Genomic DNA, 18,593 nt, shown 5'->3' on the forward strand with positions numbered 1-18,593 from the left:
GAAAATACTCCGACGAATATCAGGGAAAAGTCTGTTGTTGAAAAATACCACGAGATAAGTCACCAATTGGCCGAAGAAATATTGGCAGACCAAGAAAAAAATGGTGCGATAATTTAAACTATTTAGGAGACTAATATTGAAGAAGAAACAGGCTTTAAGCCTACATACAAGAAAGAAGAAGAAGAAACTTTCAATTTATATCAAATAGTATTTTTCAATTTTTGATCTTTTTAAACCATAAATCCAAACACTATCGAATAATGCGAATCGGTGTGAGCTACTGCTTCTGCAAGGTTGTCAACTGGAATTAAAATGCGGTAGTTATTGGCCGAACCAGATACGTACAAAAAATAACATTGACTAGGGTCGAATGCAAATTTTTCAAGGTTCGTTCACAGGTTGTGGTTTAAAAATCTGCTTTTTAATAAGAATACAAGTTTACATTGATTCGCCTTTTGTTTTAAGTCATTCACAATCCCTTCTCACAGCGTTTTCAAGTTGATGGTACTTATTGAAGAAAATCAACAAATACTATCATTAAATTAAACAAGTATATAATGTCTCATGAAAATATCGAACGGGCAATATATGCTAAACCCTAAAATTAATATAAAAAATTTCCTACAAGCAAACTAACAAATGTTAGCTAATTTTAAAGTTACGCAATAAAAAAATGTAAACCCATCAGTCATTCGCCTTCATCCTCTCAGCTACTTTTTGTTTCTCCTCTTAACTCGATCCAACAACCATCATTAACTCTTGCAGGCCGTGCGTCGGCCATTAATCATCCGAACTGCCAATTATTGCTCTTTCAGCGTGGCCCAAAGCAACTAAAAGTAAAAGTGGTCCATTCGATGGATCCTCAACCGCCGAAACCGAAAAAATCTCTGCTTTTGGTCCACGCCGATGCGTATCGGCGAGATTGCATGGGTAAAAACTGTCAGACAACGTTGTCAGGTGGGTCGAAAAGTCGTATTACTGGGTATTTTTGTGACATCAATATTTATATTAGAAATATAAATGTATATATAGAGTGCAAAGTGACAAAATTGACATAAACAGCAGGAGTGTGTTTTTGACTAAATATTTTTTCTTTTCACAATTTTTCAAATATTTCTAAGCATCGTATTCCTTTTGGAAATAATATACGCTACATCTTGAATCTTAAAGGTTATCTGGAGCTAAATATTGTTGAAGAAGCTTTAAAATTATTCTATACACCTAAAAAGTGATTGGAAACTAGTATCACTAACAATAATAAATAAATAAATTATAAACAATGTATTTGGGAATTAAAAATAATAGTTCATCTTTTTAGTTTTTCAAGTTTATTTATATATTTTTTAATATAAAAAATCATGTTAGCAAGACCAAAATTTTAGTAATATTCCCAATGGTTTATCTCGAATATCTACTCTCAACTGTTCTATTGTAAACGACAGTCCCAAACCAATCAAAAAAGTATATTTTCGATTCTTGATCTATATATATGTTTATATCTATTAGAGTAGATATCTTTTTAATAATGATACTGTACTATTTCCTTATTCTATTATGTTTTCTGTCACTTATTTCGAGTTCCCAGGATTTTCCGTCGATAGATGTGGCAACGCCGCCACCGCATACGTCAGCAGCCAGCTCGGTTTGATGAACCCGACGTGGCATTTCAAGGCCTTCATTGACTTACCTGATAATTCGACCCGCCCGCTTCGCCACCTGCGTTTTACTTTCCATTCGCCCTTTTGACGAAAAAAAAAGGGAAAAATAAATATCAAAAGGTTCAATCAAAAATATTTTCTTCATGAGCCGTCTTCAGGTATTTTCTACTACGTACAAAAAAATTGCATCACTGCAAGTCTCTCTGAAATCTACCAACTTCTGAGATTTCTTCGGGAAAAGAAAATTTTGGTTACAAAAACTTCTTTTTACAGGCGAAATGTCGAATTTGCTATTATATCTCTTCTTCTTTAGCACTATCTTTAACAGTTTTGTGTACTTTCTACACCGTCTTACAAATTTTCACTGGATTTTCCTGAATAGGTTAGGTTTAGTCCCCGTATTAAATGTCCTTCTTAGGTGTCTTTGCAGGAGATCGAACCTGGACCGTTCTTCTTCATTCACATTAATCGTTTTAGTCTGATTATAGTTTATTTTTTTTTTTTTTCAGGGTTCTTGATATTCTTAGAGTATTTTGTAATTCTTTTTTTCCCATTATCTAGTTAATATACATATTTAAGAAAATCTATTTTTTTAGACAATATCTATAACAACATTTATAAATTTACCAAAAACATTCAACGCGAAAATATGAAAAAACTATAGAAAGTCTTATGAACCACTTATTAAAGAACTTTCTTACAATAATTCGTATGATGATCACACAGTTTGGATTTCGCCACACTATGGCTAAACAAGAAGCCCTATTTACCACTCAGTTACCTAGGTTTCATAAACTACCAAAAGGCATTCGACTGAATAAAGTATGAAAAACTTTTGTAATGAAATATATGAGAGAGAAGCTAAACGCTTATTTTAAAAGCACTTACAAACTGTTAGTTTCTGTTTGAGAATAGTTACAGAAATGTTCTTTCTTCTTTGCTCCTGAAACCTATCCTGTTCGACCCACCCTTCCAATCTATTACGAAGGGTTGATGGGGGCAGATGGCCGACGCAATTTTTGGCAAAATTATACCTGGTCGTATTAATTTCTGTTCTTACCTGTCTGCCCGAATCGGGTTTTGTGAGAAATTGGAAATCTTGAAAAGGGTTGCGATATGAAAGGGTGTTATTTGCAACATCCGTTCGATTTTTCGGCAGGTAATAGGGCGGTTCGCGACAAAAATGAGTTTACTTAGGGTCGGTAAAAAAATAATAGATAAATAAATGGTTTAGTTTTGGGAGAATTGTGTAAAAAGGGGTTTTTCTATAAAAAAAAGTTCTCAGGGCGAGTAGGTAAGGGTTTTTCTAGGTCAAATCGACTTTTTTGTAGTTGGGTATTATGTGAATTGGTCGTTTTTGGTGCAAAAAATCTATTATATCAATAGGAGTTTATCATGGGAATGTTTTTGGAAACTTTAACTCAGTCGGTTTTAAGATATAAAAATTAGGAGGCAGTCTAAGCCCATTATTGGTATAAATAACCCAGATAAACCACCAAACAACGATTTTTCATCGTTCTAGATGAATATGTTGCTCCTATAATCGAATAAAAGATCTTTAAAGGCCACAACAAAGTCCAGAAAAGTATGAAAACTATCGCTTTGTTAGCTACCAGTTTTTTTATCTAATCCATCCCTATCTTCTTGTAGATTATTGATACAATCCATATTTTAAAATTGATTTACTTCAATGTTCTTATCACCATAAATATTAATAAATTTTTTCCATATGTTCTTGACAATTTCTACAAAAATAAATCAACATTTCCATTGATCTCATATTAACAATGAACTCTTTATTTTTCTTTTTATAGATAACCTTCTCATTCGCTTACAGATATATATTTGTCCTCCTTGACGAACATAATTATGATTTTTTGTTGTTTAATCACTTAAACAATCTTTATTTAAAAACCGGGCCAGACACGCCATGTTTTAAAATCACCCAATGCCAAACGAATAAATTAAATGTGTCATGAACAGTCGATTAAATAACATTTTTTTGTTTTACATTGAATACGGATAAATTGGTATTCGTTAATGAAAACTAAGGAGACTATTTAATCTATTTCGTCTGGGGCGAAAGTGAAAAAAACACTAAATATTTAGAAAATGTACTTTTTAGGAGCTGTTTTGTATGCGTCAGGTGATATTGGTATCTAAGTTTGGAAATTGGTAAAATATACGCGAAGAATTCGTGGGTGTGTTGCTAATCGAGTAACATTCATTGATAAAAGTCTACCTGACGTTCGCTTTTCGATTATGTTAACGAAAGATTCAAATGACAACGCAAAATCAAACATCAACAATTTTTTTTTCTCCCTTCTGCACAATTTCGTAGTCTAACTCGAAAGAATTGAAAAAGAGGAGAATCTTTACTTATAGTACATTTGAAAATGATTGATAGCACAAACCCTAAAAGATTAAGCAATAACTGAACGCCTCAGTGAACGAGAACATAAAATTACTTTAAAAAAACTAAAATGTCAATATTAAGTACCCACATATATTTTTATAAAAATACTAAATATTGGTTTAGGCTTACAATTTAATTTAATAATAATAATTAGTAATATAAATATATAATTATATACCTAAATACATAAGTTGTCTTCCAATAAGTAGACATCATCGTCAGTTTCTTCATTTCCCACAGAAATAATAATAGGTTCTATTGTTTCCTCTATAAACATATCGAGTTTCCAGAATGTTTGTTCCTCTGCTATGACACGTACACGCTTTTTGCCAATTCTCAGATGAAATTTTTGATTTGGCATCAGATAATAATTGACGAACATCTTGAAGTTAGTTCTATGGGGTTAAGTTCACAGTGATAAGGTGGTAATCGCAACACTTTAACTCCATGTTCTTCTGCAATTTCATCTACAATAGTGAATATTGTTTGCATAGCTACAATAACTGTTTTTTGAGTAAACTTTCTGCTGGAAATACTATTTCTTTGGTTATTAGCCAATCCAAGAGTTCTTGCTTTCTCCACTTTGTGTTAGATAACGGTTCTTTTAATATTGAATGGTAACTGGCATTGTTCATGACTATTACAGAATTGGTCGGCAATAAATATATCATTTAATTGAAATATTCCCCAAAAACATCAGCAGCAGTCGTTAAATGGATCTGACTGTGGACCTCAACATCACACCTATCTAGAAGTTAAGTTTTTTTTCCTATTTACAATTACCATGTGAGGAAAACTTCATTGGTTTGTGCTCTTAATTTTCTGATAAAATTCTGACTATTCAGGTCAATTTTTAGGAAATGAAAAGAAAAAACATAAAATATTCCTTGTTTGTTTTGGTTATTATTTCGAAATAATTAAAAACTGATTGTATGTCGTGTTCTCTGTTTAAAACTGAAATCTGGAACAGCACCTCATTAGTCTCGAAGTTCATTCACTCTAAAAAATTTTTACAAATGATCAATTATGAATTCCTCGTAAAGATTGTTTACCGGTGCATGCACTGGCGGGTTACTCCATTCAATGACGGTGCGCTTTAAATTTATCGAAGGGGTACAGCAACAAGCATACAATGTTTTCATATTATTTGGCAAATGAACATCACAAAGTTTTTTAGAAACGATACCATATATTCTGTATACATTACATAAGCTATTTTCGAGGTCAAAAACGGCACAAAATGTCGATTGTTGCAGAAAATCGTTCAAAACTAGATATTTTGATAAATATTGTTACATTTACTACCTACTGCATTACCAAGAAATGTCACCTTCACAAATTTGCTGTAGTTTGAATATTTTTGTGTTTTAAAATGTTCTAAAATGTCATCTAATACATTTGATATATTATATTTATATTGATCATACAATGTTTGATATAATGTATATGTGAATATAGGAATCGGTATGAATGACCTTTCATGTCGACGGCGCTACTGGCCGCTCGGACCGCCAGGTGGCGCCCCGCGCAGCGACTCCTCCTAGGTGAATGACCGTCATTTTTTCTAAAGATGTTCGAATTCTCCTTCGCGGAGTCCCCCGCCGTCCGAGCGACCAAAGCCCGCCAAATGCCGCCAGCCGAGGCCTGTGTATGTGTGTTTGTCTTTGGCACGTTTTTCCTAACGGTATTGGGTTAGGATCGTTGCACTTACTAAGTATAGAATGAAAGGATGGATGTGCATGCTAGTAGTTTTATATCTCTGATCTTGAACGAGGAAATGGCCGAATCTCCAGCAACGTATTTAGACGAATTGGAGCTTTAAGAAAGTAAATTTGCAGATGTTTACACTAGTGAAGAACATTTTTTACAATTTCTTATTTAATTCATTTATTGTAAATTGTAAATATTGAGATGCAATTGAAACAATTTTTTTTTAAAGTATATTTTTCTTCTTCCTTCTTGTATGTAGGCTTTAAAGCCTGTTTCTTCTTCAATATTAGCCTCCCAAATTGTTTAAATTATCGCACCATCTTTTTCTTGGACTGCCAATACTTCTTCGTCCATTTGGTGACTTATCTCGTGCTATTCGTACTACCCTATCCTCTGCCATTCTACTAATGTGTTCGTTCCACTTGTGTTTCCGTTTTGTCACCCATCCATTTATGTCTTTTATATCCAACCTATCCAACAGACTTTTCCTTGATATTCGTCGAAGTATTTTCATCTCTGTTGTTTCTAGTAGTCGTCTCGCTTTAGATGTGTCAGGTCTTGTCTCCACCGTGTATGTTAATATAGGTCTAACTGCTGTTTTATAGATTCGTGTTTTTGTTTCTTGTCTTACGTGTTTGTTCTTTCAGATTGTGTCATTATGTCTGGTATCTTGCAGTGCAATGTAAGTTTTGTGATCTTTAGAGTTATACTTTCTCCCCTTATTTTAGAAGTTCGTTGTTTATTCCGTCTGGTTCTGGTGACTTTCTATTTTGGAGTTAATTTATGGCTATCTCTACCAGAAAACTGATTGCTTCCTTTCTATTTCTAATAGTGCTAGATCACATAAACCAGAAAGTTCAAGCTAAATTTTGTAGATTATTGATTTCAAGAGGGTCGTTTTGCATTATACACCTTTTCATCATTATCTAATATTAGGTCAGTAGGTCCTCCAGCGATAGACATATATTTGTCTTTTTGATATTGATCCTTCAACCCCCAGATTTCGTACTTTTCAATAAACTTGCAGGTCATGTACTTCCATGTCTTCATTGTCATTTGCTACAACTGCTTGGTCATTTTCTTCTTCATGTACCATTGATCCCGATGAAAAAGTCCTTCAGTTGATGTTTATTTAAAGATGGAGTTACTTCTACAGATCAGATAATACATTCATTAAATGGTCAAATGGTTTTATAAGTCGAATTAAAGGCCAAAGGCAAAAACTGCCGAGAATCAAATCTCGGTAAGCGTAGAAGGGAATAGCCAAAGAAGACATGGTGAAAGATGTTTCGTCAAACCATGTGAGTAAAAGAGACCAAAAATACCATGATATAAGATAGAAACGTGCGGAGAATCTATATAAGGATCAAGGGAAAGGAATGACGAATGTCAGATAGGACACCTAACTTCTTTGTTTCATATCAGACATATAGTCAACATATTTTCCCTTTTAAAAATTACAAAATTAACTGCTACACGTACGTAGACACAACAAAGGACCTCCTCCTCATTATACAAACAGTACCAAGAAGTTTTTTCGCTACCTCATATAGAAATGTCGTTTAAACTCACCAATAAAATAAAACATTCAAAGAACTACGTCAGAGACATTTATTTGCCCATTTTGATATCTCAAACGGTACCTAGACCGTTTCAATGTTTCGTTTAAAATCTTCCTTATTGTTTTAACTGTATTAGTAATACAAATACATCCAAAACAATAAAATAGCTACCCACGCTTGCGTTACGGGCGACGATTCGAAACCGTAGTAAGTTTAATAGTACTACAACAATTCAAAACGGTTTTTTAGCAGTACCTGATATTTGTTGGTCATATATGAAGACAAACATCAAGGATAATGTTCATAATTCCATTATGGGCGAGCAGTAAGGAAAAATAGACGCGTAGAAAGATGGATTTAATTGGAACAGTCTAATTATAAGAGTTGCATTTCCTCTTTTTTTATGATATGGACTAAGAATTTCCTATATAATTAAAGGAAGTTCAGAAGTGTAACTTTTTAGAGTTTTGTTGGTTATTCAAGGTTCTTATTGTCATATATAATCAAATTTGCAATCAAAATTGTCGTTTCAGAATTATTATCAGCATTCTTAGTTTTAATTTCCTTCCATTTCATCCGTGGCTTATTACCTAACTCTATTTAAAACATTTCTGCGTTAGGTATAACATGCCACACCTGTGTAAATTTCAATTGCATCCTCTTTATCTTATGTATATATTTTTTGGACATATACGAAACTTTTTCCAATAAAGGAATATGCTTTATTTCATCTTGAACTCGCTAATAACCCTCCTACAGTTTTGATTTGGGCTGAAACGCCCAAATAAAGTATTTGCGATTATTCAATTGTGGTTGAATGACATTACGAAAATTTTTCTATATATTTTTGGCAATAAATTTTCTCTTTATTGTGAAATTTTCGTAATCTTTCGGCGGGGCGACAAAGGTCGGATGCAAAAAAGAGGTCAGATCGAGCTTTTGTTTTTTACCAAACCAAAGAGTCAGTCTATAATCCTAATAGTACACAACACGAGATCCGAGCGAATGTTGGGGTCAACGTTCGTCGATGTAGGTTGACGTACTCTGCTAAGAGACCATTCGCATTGCATCACAGCGATAACGGGGACGCTGGCGCATGCGTTTGTTTCGCAGAGTTCATTGGCCCGCACGGAGCAATCCCGCATATTATAATACACAAAGTTCGTTATTTGGGCCAACTCGACCTGGTTACTTTTTATTTTATCCATTCGAGAAATTGGTAATAGATTCTAGATACCCGCGCATTTTGTTATAGACCTGGAAATATATAACAAAATATCGATTTTTTTATAAAAACTTCGTAAATCATTCAGAATGATAAAAAAATAAGGCGTTGTCTAAATGGCATCATCTTATAATGGAAGTTGATCTGCCTTGCTGATTTTGTGTTTAATAATATAATATTCTCAAGCAATAAAACACTGAAAACTTTTGTTTTCAACATTTCTACAAAATTTATTATCACTACAGCTGTTTCGGTAGAGTGCCTTTCTCAAGTGAGCTATTTTTGTTATGCGTCTTAACACTTTATACTCTTTAACTCAATAGGTTGAGGAGGGGAGAACTGTTTGTCTCAAATTGGTCATTCAGACTTGTATCTGTATTTTTTAATTTGTTAATTTCCATAGATCCTAATAATGATAGCTTAAGACCTTTATTTTGCATGTGAAGAATTTTAAATTGGTTATTAAAAGAATGATTATGATATAGAAAGTAAAGTGCATATGTAGAACCTGTTTCTCTATTATTAAAAATACTTTTGTGTTCTGTTATCCGTTTGTTAAAAGTTCTACCAGTTTGACCGATGTAAGTTTTTGGGCAGTCGCCACATGTAAGTTTGTATACACCACTGTGTAAGTGTTTTTCTTTTTGCTCTTGTTGTTCTTAATATATTTGATTAAAGTGGTTGTTTGTTCTGACAGTTGGCGTTGAAAACAAAAGTTTTCAGTGTTTTCTTGCTTGATAAAATGAACTTCTATCAACTAACGGTCGAATCCATCAATATTCTGTTTATTCGGTTTATTGTTCTTCCATATTTACATACTTTGTCCAATGGTTTGTAGTTTACACATTCTGAATTCTTCATTCATCTGGCATGTGTATAACTTTCATAATTCTATTAAATAGATCTGTTAGCCATCTTGGTCCTGTTAATCTAATAGCTTTTCATACTAATCTAGATAAATCATGTGATCCAACGGATTTATTTTTGTACTGCTTGAACAACTTCCACATTTGGTGTATTGGTTTGTGTTGAATATGGGATTTCTACTCAGTAAAAAGGTCTACTTGGTCAGTAAGGCGTGGTAGAACGTAGAAAACCTGTAGTACCTCAGAAAGCCCTGTCCACTCTTCTCATTAGCTTGTTAGTCTTCTTCTTAACATGCCATACACCAAAGTGCGTAGGCGACTATCTCATTACTAGAATTCTGTTCTTGGCGGCGTGACACAGCTCGCCTGTATTGTGTATTCCTGTCCATTCTATTATATTCCTTAACCAGGATAATTGTTTGCGGCCGGCTCCTCTCCTACCTTCGATCTTCCCTTGTAGGATTAACTGTGGTATTTCATATTTTGCTCCTCTCAATATGTGCCCAAGGTAACCAATCTTGCGTTTTTTAATTAATTCAAAGAGTTCTCTTTCCACGCCGGCTCTCTTAAGGACGTCATCGTTTCGAACTCTATCCACCCAAGGTATGCGCCCTTTCTCTTTCAGCTTATTAGTGCATCTACTTTATTACCATACTGTTCTCACTATTTGCTTTCCCCCTTTCTATATTTGTCCAGTTGTTCTTCTATTAACACTCTCGCAATCATGGCACAAGGGTGATAAACTGCTTAATATCGAATCATTCTTGATACGAGGCATCAATTCAACCAGGTCTTACACTGTTTACCTGACCTATAAGGCCATTTTTCATTCACGCCTTCTTCCCATCAAATCCTGACATAAAAATCCTTAAATTGAAAAAAAAAGTAATAAAAAATAAGGAAATAGTTATGATGCAGTCAGCATGTAGGTCACAAAAGAAGACATCGGTGATAGCATACGTCATTATGTCAATTAAAAAATAGGCAAAAAATAGATGACATACCGAATGAAGTGTTAATAGAGGATGTTCATCTGTTTCAACAAATATGAATGCCGTTTTTCAACGCATTTTTACAGTCACAAATATACAGAAAGAAGATGAGAAACCCGTGAAGTAATTTTTTACAATAAATTATTGTTTTTGTAAAAACGTGTAAATAATAAAAATTGTATAAAATTTGATCACTGGACTATAACAGTAGATCGAGATACACTGCGTGGTCTTTGTTGTAGTTAGTTGACCTCTATTTCACTATTACTCTACCAAGAAATCCAAGTCGGGATAATTCGAGTGTAAAATACTATTATAGCAACGGTCTTGTTTTATTGAAAGTTTGTTGATATTTTTTATGCCAAATGGGTCACCAAATCGCGAATTTTACATACACACACACAAAACAGAGTCGATAAGAATTATGTTGGGATAGGTTTAGGCCTACAGCACGTTCTGACAATTCGCGAATATGTTAATTTGGGAAAACAGGAAACGGTAATTATTTTAATATAACTGACCTTTTGCTAAAGTGTGGAAAAATTGTAAACATTTCGCCGGTTTGATAACAATAACTCAGTACGCTGTAGTTGTTTAGGAGTCGTGGTTTATGAATGTTTTTGCAAGGTCCCTTTAAAGGTTATTTCAATATTATTATAATTGGATTTTACGATCATTTCGACACATTTGTAGTATTTGTTATTTATACTTTCTTCATCATTCTCTCAAGATATTTTGCCTTTCGTTATTAATATTCTCATCAACAAATTGTTGCAAAATCTTCAATTATAAATATTTCATTTCTTCGCCAGTGCTTTAGCTGTAGTAAGACTTTTTGATTTCATGTCTTATCTTCACATGTCTTCATCACAAAACATCTATGTTTTGTGATTAGTTTTTTTATCATTTCCATTCTTAACCACTGATTTTATCTAAAACATTTCTTATAATGCAACTTTTCTGGATGTTAAGTGAGAATTAAAAGAGAAATTCCGGGATCAAGGTATGATAGTAATTATCACTTGACTACTAGAGTACTGAACATACAATATTTAAACATTGAATCAAATTGTACAAAATAATTTTCAACTGATAATAATTTTGCACTGAACACTGACAAGCTTTTTATTTTTATTGTATAAGGCGACAGCTCTACCATCTACCTCTATAACTCATTAAACCATTAAATCATCGAACACTTCAGCATACCGTAACTTGCTTCATCAGAAAAATGGAATACTAAATGAGAATAGAGTTTTAGAACCGTCAAACAAATTTCACGTAAGAACGCGAAATTGATGATTTTTTCACAGATTGCCTAGAACTTTTTGGTTTCTTGTTTATCTTCCAGATAAACAGAATGAAATTCATTTCACTCTTTTTTCAATTTTAATTACAACAATATATTTCTTTAAAACAATTTTTACACACAATGTTCTTATTGGACTATTGGTTGAGTGGTCGCCAAAATTCCACTTTCCGCTGATGTCAATTTTAACAAAAAATTTTATCAGTTGGCTGGTTCTATTAGTTGGACAAACTTGTCCCCTATTTCGAGCAGGGAAGATGTATGTTTCCTTCATGTTAAATCTTATAATATCGACCTACTGTCATTAAAATATTAAAATTAACAATGATTTTCATGTAAGATAAGGGTTTTTACATCTGTTTAACTACTTTTAATGTAAGTATTTTCCACCTGTTTTGTAACTTAACAGTCAAAATTTTAGCTTATGTTTTTTGTCATTTTAAAGTGGAAATATACTTTCAGGTTTTTTCACTGATGATAATCCAACTTGACGGAAAACCTTTTGAAAATTTGTAATCATTTTAGATAAATTTTTAAAACGATTTAAAAAAAATATACCATTATACACGAAGTTCCTACTTCTATGTAAGTTTTTAAACTATAATATACAGCCAACCACTGGGAGTTTCTCCTTTTACTTTGTCTTTACCTATTCTCAAACTGTTTCCTATAGTGTGTTTGTTCTTCGCTCTTCCAAAGCTATTATTATTTCTAGTTTGAAAGTAATTTCCAACTAGATTCTCATTTTGCCACCAATTCGTGCCACACCTCACTATGTAATATATATTGTATTAAACTTTGCAAAAACAATAAAGAATTCTAGGCACATTCGATATCACGATTCGTCATCTCTAAAAGAAATGGTTGTATTGACATAACTCTTTGCTGTGAATGACCCCATGCATATGTTTATTTACCAGGAAGTAACAGCTAATATTTTTCAATTGAACAATTACTTATTCCTGTAACGTCCAATTGTTCAAATCCATAACAGTTCTTTTTCCGGTTAAAGGCAACGATTGCCAGTCTACAGGATGTCACAAGAGAATCGATTTGTAGTCATTTTAAATATATATTATATATTTAAAATGACATTTGATCAATTTAGAAATTTTTTTATATATTTCAAATTTGGAAAACGAATTAATTACCAGTATTTTGTTTTTTCCATTCGAATGTTATTTTAGTTTTTTGTTTTTCGTATTAGCATAGACTTGGCATGGCTTATGAACCTTAAGAAGAAGACTGGTCTTATTCTTGGATTATGGGAAACCTAGGTATCAGTTTTTAAGATCCTAGGACTTTTTATTCATATATTTAGAGCTATAATTTTCTTCTACCAATTAGGAACATTTTAAAGCAATTTAAATGTTCCTAACGGTCGAAATGCTCTAGTGGAAGTGATTTTGGATCCTGTCCCGGTACACAGAAAAATCAAAACGCTAAGACACCAGTTTAAAATTCTAAATGAATCTTCTCCTTAGAAGACTAGAATTTGCTGGTGTGTGACTTGCCTATGGTACTGTTCTGAAGCTATTTTACTGATCCTATAGTAGAGAAGCACAGCAAGAGATAAAGGGTAGGGGATAACACACCTAATAAACGTTTATATAATATATAAAAGCATTTTAAGTACCTTAAAAATTTTCACAAAAATCTTATTCGAAAATTGTACAATCTGAGTTTTCTCAGTATGTTTTTTTTCGCTGATTCTCTGAAGACCTGATTGTCAGGACACAATAACAAAATTATGATGTGTATACCGTTGGCAACACAGAAATGTCACCGCCAAAAATTAATATTGTTATTTAAATTTTGTTCGTCATATTCCAATTTGACAGTTCTTAAAACTTAGTGTCAAAAATTTTAAAAATGCGTACAAACTGAAACTGAAGATAATAAATATAGTCAAAATCGTTTTGAAACCCCTGGAAAAAGCACTTGAAATTAAGGTAATTAATGTAGATTTATTCTCAATATTTTTAACTCTTTTTTTTTTAAAGCATTATCTATAGCCACATTAATTTCAGTAAAAATCCAGTGGCAATCAAAGGTTGTTCAAATTTGGATTCCGCTGACAAATAGATTCACAAAACTAAAAACGTTATAGAAAACATAAACAAAAATACTCACAGATTTAAAACCTGTAATATTTTTTTAGAGAATTTATTTAAAAAAATTTGGGACACCCTGTACGTTCATTATTAACCAAACGTTAACTACTCCGATCGTTGACACATGTTGCAACTGACCGGGTAGTCCCCGATGACGCAACAGCGATAGTGAACAAACGTCACACTATATTCGAGAATATTCTCTTTGGGCTGCTATGCGTAGCAGCGCGAAAAAGGTGTTTGACTCTTGGAGTGGTAGGCCTGTTCGCGAACAATGCTCGACGAGAAAAATCCGACTTGTATTACTGAAGTAACTGTTTTTCGAAATTGGTTGAGGAGGTGATAACGGTATCGGTTTTCTTCAATTTTGAATATCAGGATAGGTGTTGAGAGAAAATAGATGATAAAAAAGATGTTACAAAAATTAAAACATCTTTTCGTTGGTATTTTGTAGCTAAGTAGGAAGAAAATGACTATTGTGGATGGGTGTGAGGTGGTAGATGTCCACTGTTACAGCTATCTGCTAGATACTTATTGGCAATGGGTGAGATTTGCTCCATTGTTGCCAGAAAGTAGAAATAAATTCAGATACGTAGTTGAGAAAGATGTCTTATCTAGGAGATGTATTTTTTTTATTATGTAGTGCAAAATCAATTTCTTTTAAACCTATGGACTCTAAATATATACAATGGTTATTCTTATTGTTGTTTCCGTTGGTTAGTACATCATAAGTTCATATTGTTTAAGCACCAATCTATTCCGATTAGCAGAAGATCGTGAAGAAATCGCCAATGTTATGGAGACCTAATATGGCACCGAAAAAAAGAAGTACATACTTATCTGCAGTTTTTTGGCTTGGGTTGAGAGCTCTGTAGCTGAGAAACTCTCAGCTACAGAGCTGAGAAACTGTTTAACCCATTTTTCTTTCATTTATGGCTGCACTCGCATTCGTTGTCCCACCAAGGTGAGAAAAGTTTGGTGAATTCGTTTTTAGGAACATAATTTACCTGTATTGCTCATAGTATATTAACAGTGTTAACACCTTTTATGTAAATTCGTATTTGGATAGCAAAGTTTTTGTGGGAGAAAATTACAACGGTCTTATCTCATTTGCATTGTCTCATAAAATGCAAAAGTCAAATGTGTTATAAAAAGAAGTATAGTAATTTTTTTCTACTGGAGAAGACATTTTCTTTCTTTTAGTTGAGCGATTTGGTTCAGTAGGTGAATGCAGATGAGCTGTGGTGATTTGCTTCAGCTATGAAATAGGTTTTTGCACGAGAGGTTCTCAATTTTTTCATATTGTTTGTTTGTAATTGAGGAAGATATTGAAAATTATCTAGTTTTTGCTTAAAAATCATTCTGTTTAATAAAACGAAAAACGAAAGCTCTAGACCGTACCAAACACAAATTTTTTTCTATATAAATTACTTCCTGCATAATCGAGGATATATATATGAGTAAACAAAATTCCTCAGAAATCTCCCAGTTCGTCTATGACTCAATACAAAAACTCCCACAACTCCCCGCTCTCCGAAATTACAGTTTTTCCGCGGTGCATCACGTTCTCCGGCCCCCCTCCACTTCATTGTTGACTTGAAACTTTTTCTACAACTGGCCCATCTATCTCCCTTCTCGGTCATCTATATTATTTACAACTATACTCTTATTTGTTGTGAGTTCATCGACCTGCGGCGTTCTGAATATAATATTGTCAATTCGCGAAATACGATAACCCAATTCGGTGTCAGTCACTGCACTACTTCGACTATTAATTGTCATGACCTCAATATTGCAACTATCTACCAAATATTGACCTAGATTCTATCGGTTTTGTTTGCTGTATTATCAATTTTTGTTTTACTTTTATCGACATACGCGATAAACTGTTGTTTTATTATGCTACTTACATTTTTATTCCGATGCACAATTATATAAATTGCACCAGTTTCCCTGGCAGGTCAACGACCGAGCCGCGTTGTTCAGCCCATAACCCCGGGATTTTCGATAATATTTCTTAATTTCTCTACCGAATAACTTCTAATACATCTAAATAATCAGGTTGATATGATTGATAACCGTTTGTAATAATTTTTTGCGAAAAATATTCGCCATATAGAATAGTTGGGGCAATACGCGAATGGCGAAACTCAATCCTTCTCTCTCTGGCTCGCTGGCATCGCTGCGGGTGGAAAAGAGACCGCCACTCTCACTTTCACGGAGTGAACTGGCCTCGCGAGCTTTAGCTTTAGCGGGTTAACAACCGGGAAGTAGGTCAGATGGTAACACTGGCGAACTCGATCGTTTGTTGCTTGCTGCTCAGTGTTCTCTCGAATTTCTCGCAGATTGGTCGACACATACGAGATCACTCTCTTAAAAAAAATCGATCACGTTTGTTATGTGCAATTAACTAATCAATTAAATTAATTATGATGGCTGTGCTAAATTGTACAGAGTCCTTAGTGCCACAAGGGTCTGTTACTGCCCGTAGTGATGATAGTAGTAGTTCGGGATGCGATAGTGGTGACGATTGTCTAAAAAATGAGTGTTCTTCGCAGGGTTTCTTCAGACGCAGCATCCAGCAGAAGATACAGTACAGGCCCTGCACCAAAAACCAGCAGTGTTCCATTCTTCGGATCAACAGGAATCGCTGCCAGTATTGCAGGCTTAAGAAATGCATCGCGGTTGGGATGAGCAGAGACGGTGAGTACTTTTAATTTTTTTATTACTAAAAATGACCAACAAAAACAACTATTCAGAACAAATCGTACTGTAAGATATCAACAAAGAAACTACACTATTTTCTTATTTGTTTATTTGTAAAAATAAGTGTTTGTGTCAGGATAAAATTCCCTCCAAATTGTTTTTTATTAAAAATTTATATTTATAATTCTAATTACATATTGTAGATAGTATTTTGTCGATAAAAATAGTGTCTGAATAGTTTGTTGAGGTAGGTTAAACCATCTTTTAACAATTTTACCGACCAGCTGTATGTAACATCATGAGAAAACGCTTGTTATGTGTAAAAAATGCAGTCCGAATGCATTTCTAGTAATCTGGAACCAGTAATCCCTGTTAGATTGTGTAAATATAGGTCATCCAGGTCCAGGGTTTAACGACCTCTGCACAAATTCCACATCTGCGCGCATTCGAGAAAGTTCAACGTGCCGTAGGTGAACGACCTCGTGTTCACAATACTAGGTCATTCCTACCCCGAGACTTTTCAGTAATGCTCATGAGGATTTTCCATAGGCTTAGCCCAATTAACTGTTCTTCGGATGACGTGATAAGACTTGATTTGAATGATTGTTTGCTGTTTGAGAGTGGTTTTCGTTTTCTGTTGAATTTGTTGAGCTTTGAATTCAATATTATATAACTAGTGCTAATAAAAACTATTTTATTAAAAAATACACTTCAAAAAAATTGTTTGTAGGTAAAAACTTTTGATTTTATTTGATGATCACACTAGGACAATGAAAAAATTTAGGTCTTTCGGGTAGATCGTTTCTTTTTTTTTATTATTATACTTTTCCAAATATACAAAGCATCTTAAAAGAGTCTCCAATTTTTTTGAGAAGTTTCTGTTGCATTGTTTGGTCTTTACTGGCAGATCTAAAAGTAAATAAGAGTTATTATGGAAGACAGCCATTGTAGAATCTTCGAGTATCAAAATGTAACTTAGGATGTATAAATTCGGAAGAAAACACTTAAAAAAATGTTGCCTGAGCTTTTTCTGAAAAGGGAACCACTAAAATCGCTAATCAAATGATCAAACGGTAGATCAAAACACGACTCAATTTGGACAACATTTTCTTGTTTAGCCCCATGCTGCACTAAAGACTCTCTTGTGAATCCATAGTAACTTGGATCTCTTAAGAAACTGGTGCAATATAACTAACTATCTTCGTTATGGATGCCAGAACATAAAAGAATTGCTTATAATGCTATTGATGATGATCTTGCCAAAGACCAAGCTAATAGTTCTTTTGACACACTACTGCGGAATTTACTGCAAGTACTGCAACCAACTAGAAGAATATATTCTGTTAAAGGTATCTTCCCTCTATATACAAAAATACTCTTTAAAAAGTCGAACTTTTCACAGTTGTTTTCATTGGATTTTCATTGTGATTATTTCTGTAAAATCAGACATGGGAATCTTCATATTGTTCTGCAGTTATTTTGTGGATGTAAGGTTTTCCTAGAAGTCTAAATCATTTGGACTAAAACGACCATCAAATATACACAAAGGATCGTTTAAGTTGCAGTGTATAAGGCCAAATATTCTCATTGAAATACACAATCTATTATTGGCACTATACATTCATGCAGAACTGAAGAAAATATGATCAAGAAGCTGTAGTCTTAAAAGAAAGAGTAACTATAAAATTGGTGCCGATTTTTATGGTTTTACAAGCAGTTGACTTGAATATAGTTCCCAGTTTAACATATTTTTGTATACTTTGCGATTTTCTCTTCAAACTATTTTTCCTATAATTGTAAACAAATAAATTATTTCTAAAGTGAAATAATTGTTTACATACTAATAATATCGATACTAAGCACCAAACAAACAGTTTATTGAACACTGACCTCTTTATCGACATAAAAATTGTCAGTTAACACCACCCAGGTTCGATGTAAAGGTATCGCAACAGCATGTTCTCTCCTTCTTGCACAACTATTTTATTGCAAGCAAGTGGCGGCGCTAAATCGTGTTGAGGCCATCAACTTCGCT

The 18,593-nt window shown here is 33.5% G+C and overlaps 1 protein-coding gene across 7 annotated transcripts in view; it reads left to right on the forward strand.

Moving 5' to 3' along the window:
• The window catches only part of Eip75B (Ecdysone-induced protein 75B), a 395,498-nt gene that overhangs the window by 366,016 nt on the left and 10,889 nt on the right, over window positions 1-18,593 (forward strand). For 6 of the 7 annotated variants that reach the window (XM_072525091.1, XM_072525098.1, XM_072525093.1 and 3 more), the window contains exon 3: window positions 16,411-16,555. In XM_072525091.1, the coding sequence (XP_072381192.1) occupies window positions 16,411-16,555 (145 nt within the window). Of the gene's footprint in view, window positions 1-13,608; window positions 13,691-16,410; window positions 16,556-18,593 lie in introns of those variants that run through there. The other variant, XM_072525099.1, reaches the window with a different exon arrangement.

This window comes from Diabrotica undecimpunctata, chromosome 3 (assembly GCF_040954645.1).
Source record: "Diabrotica undecimpunctata isolate CICGRU chromosome 3, icDiaUnde3, whole genome shotgun sequence".
NCBI lineage: Eukaryota > Metazoa > Arthropoda > Insecta > Coleoptera > Chrysomelidae > Diabrotica > Diabrotica undecimpunctata.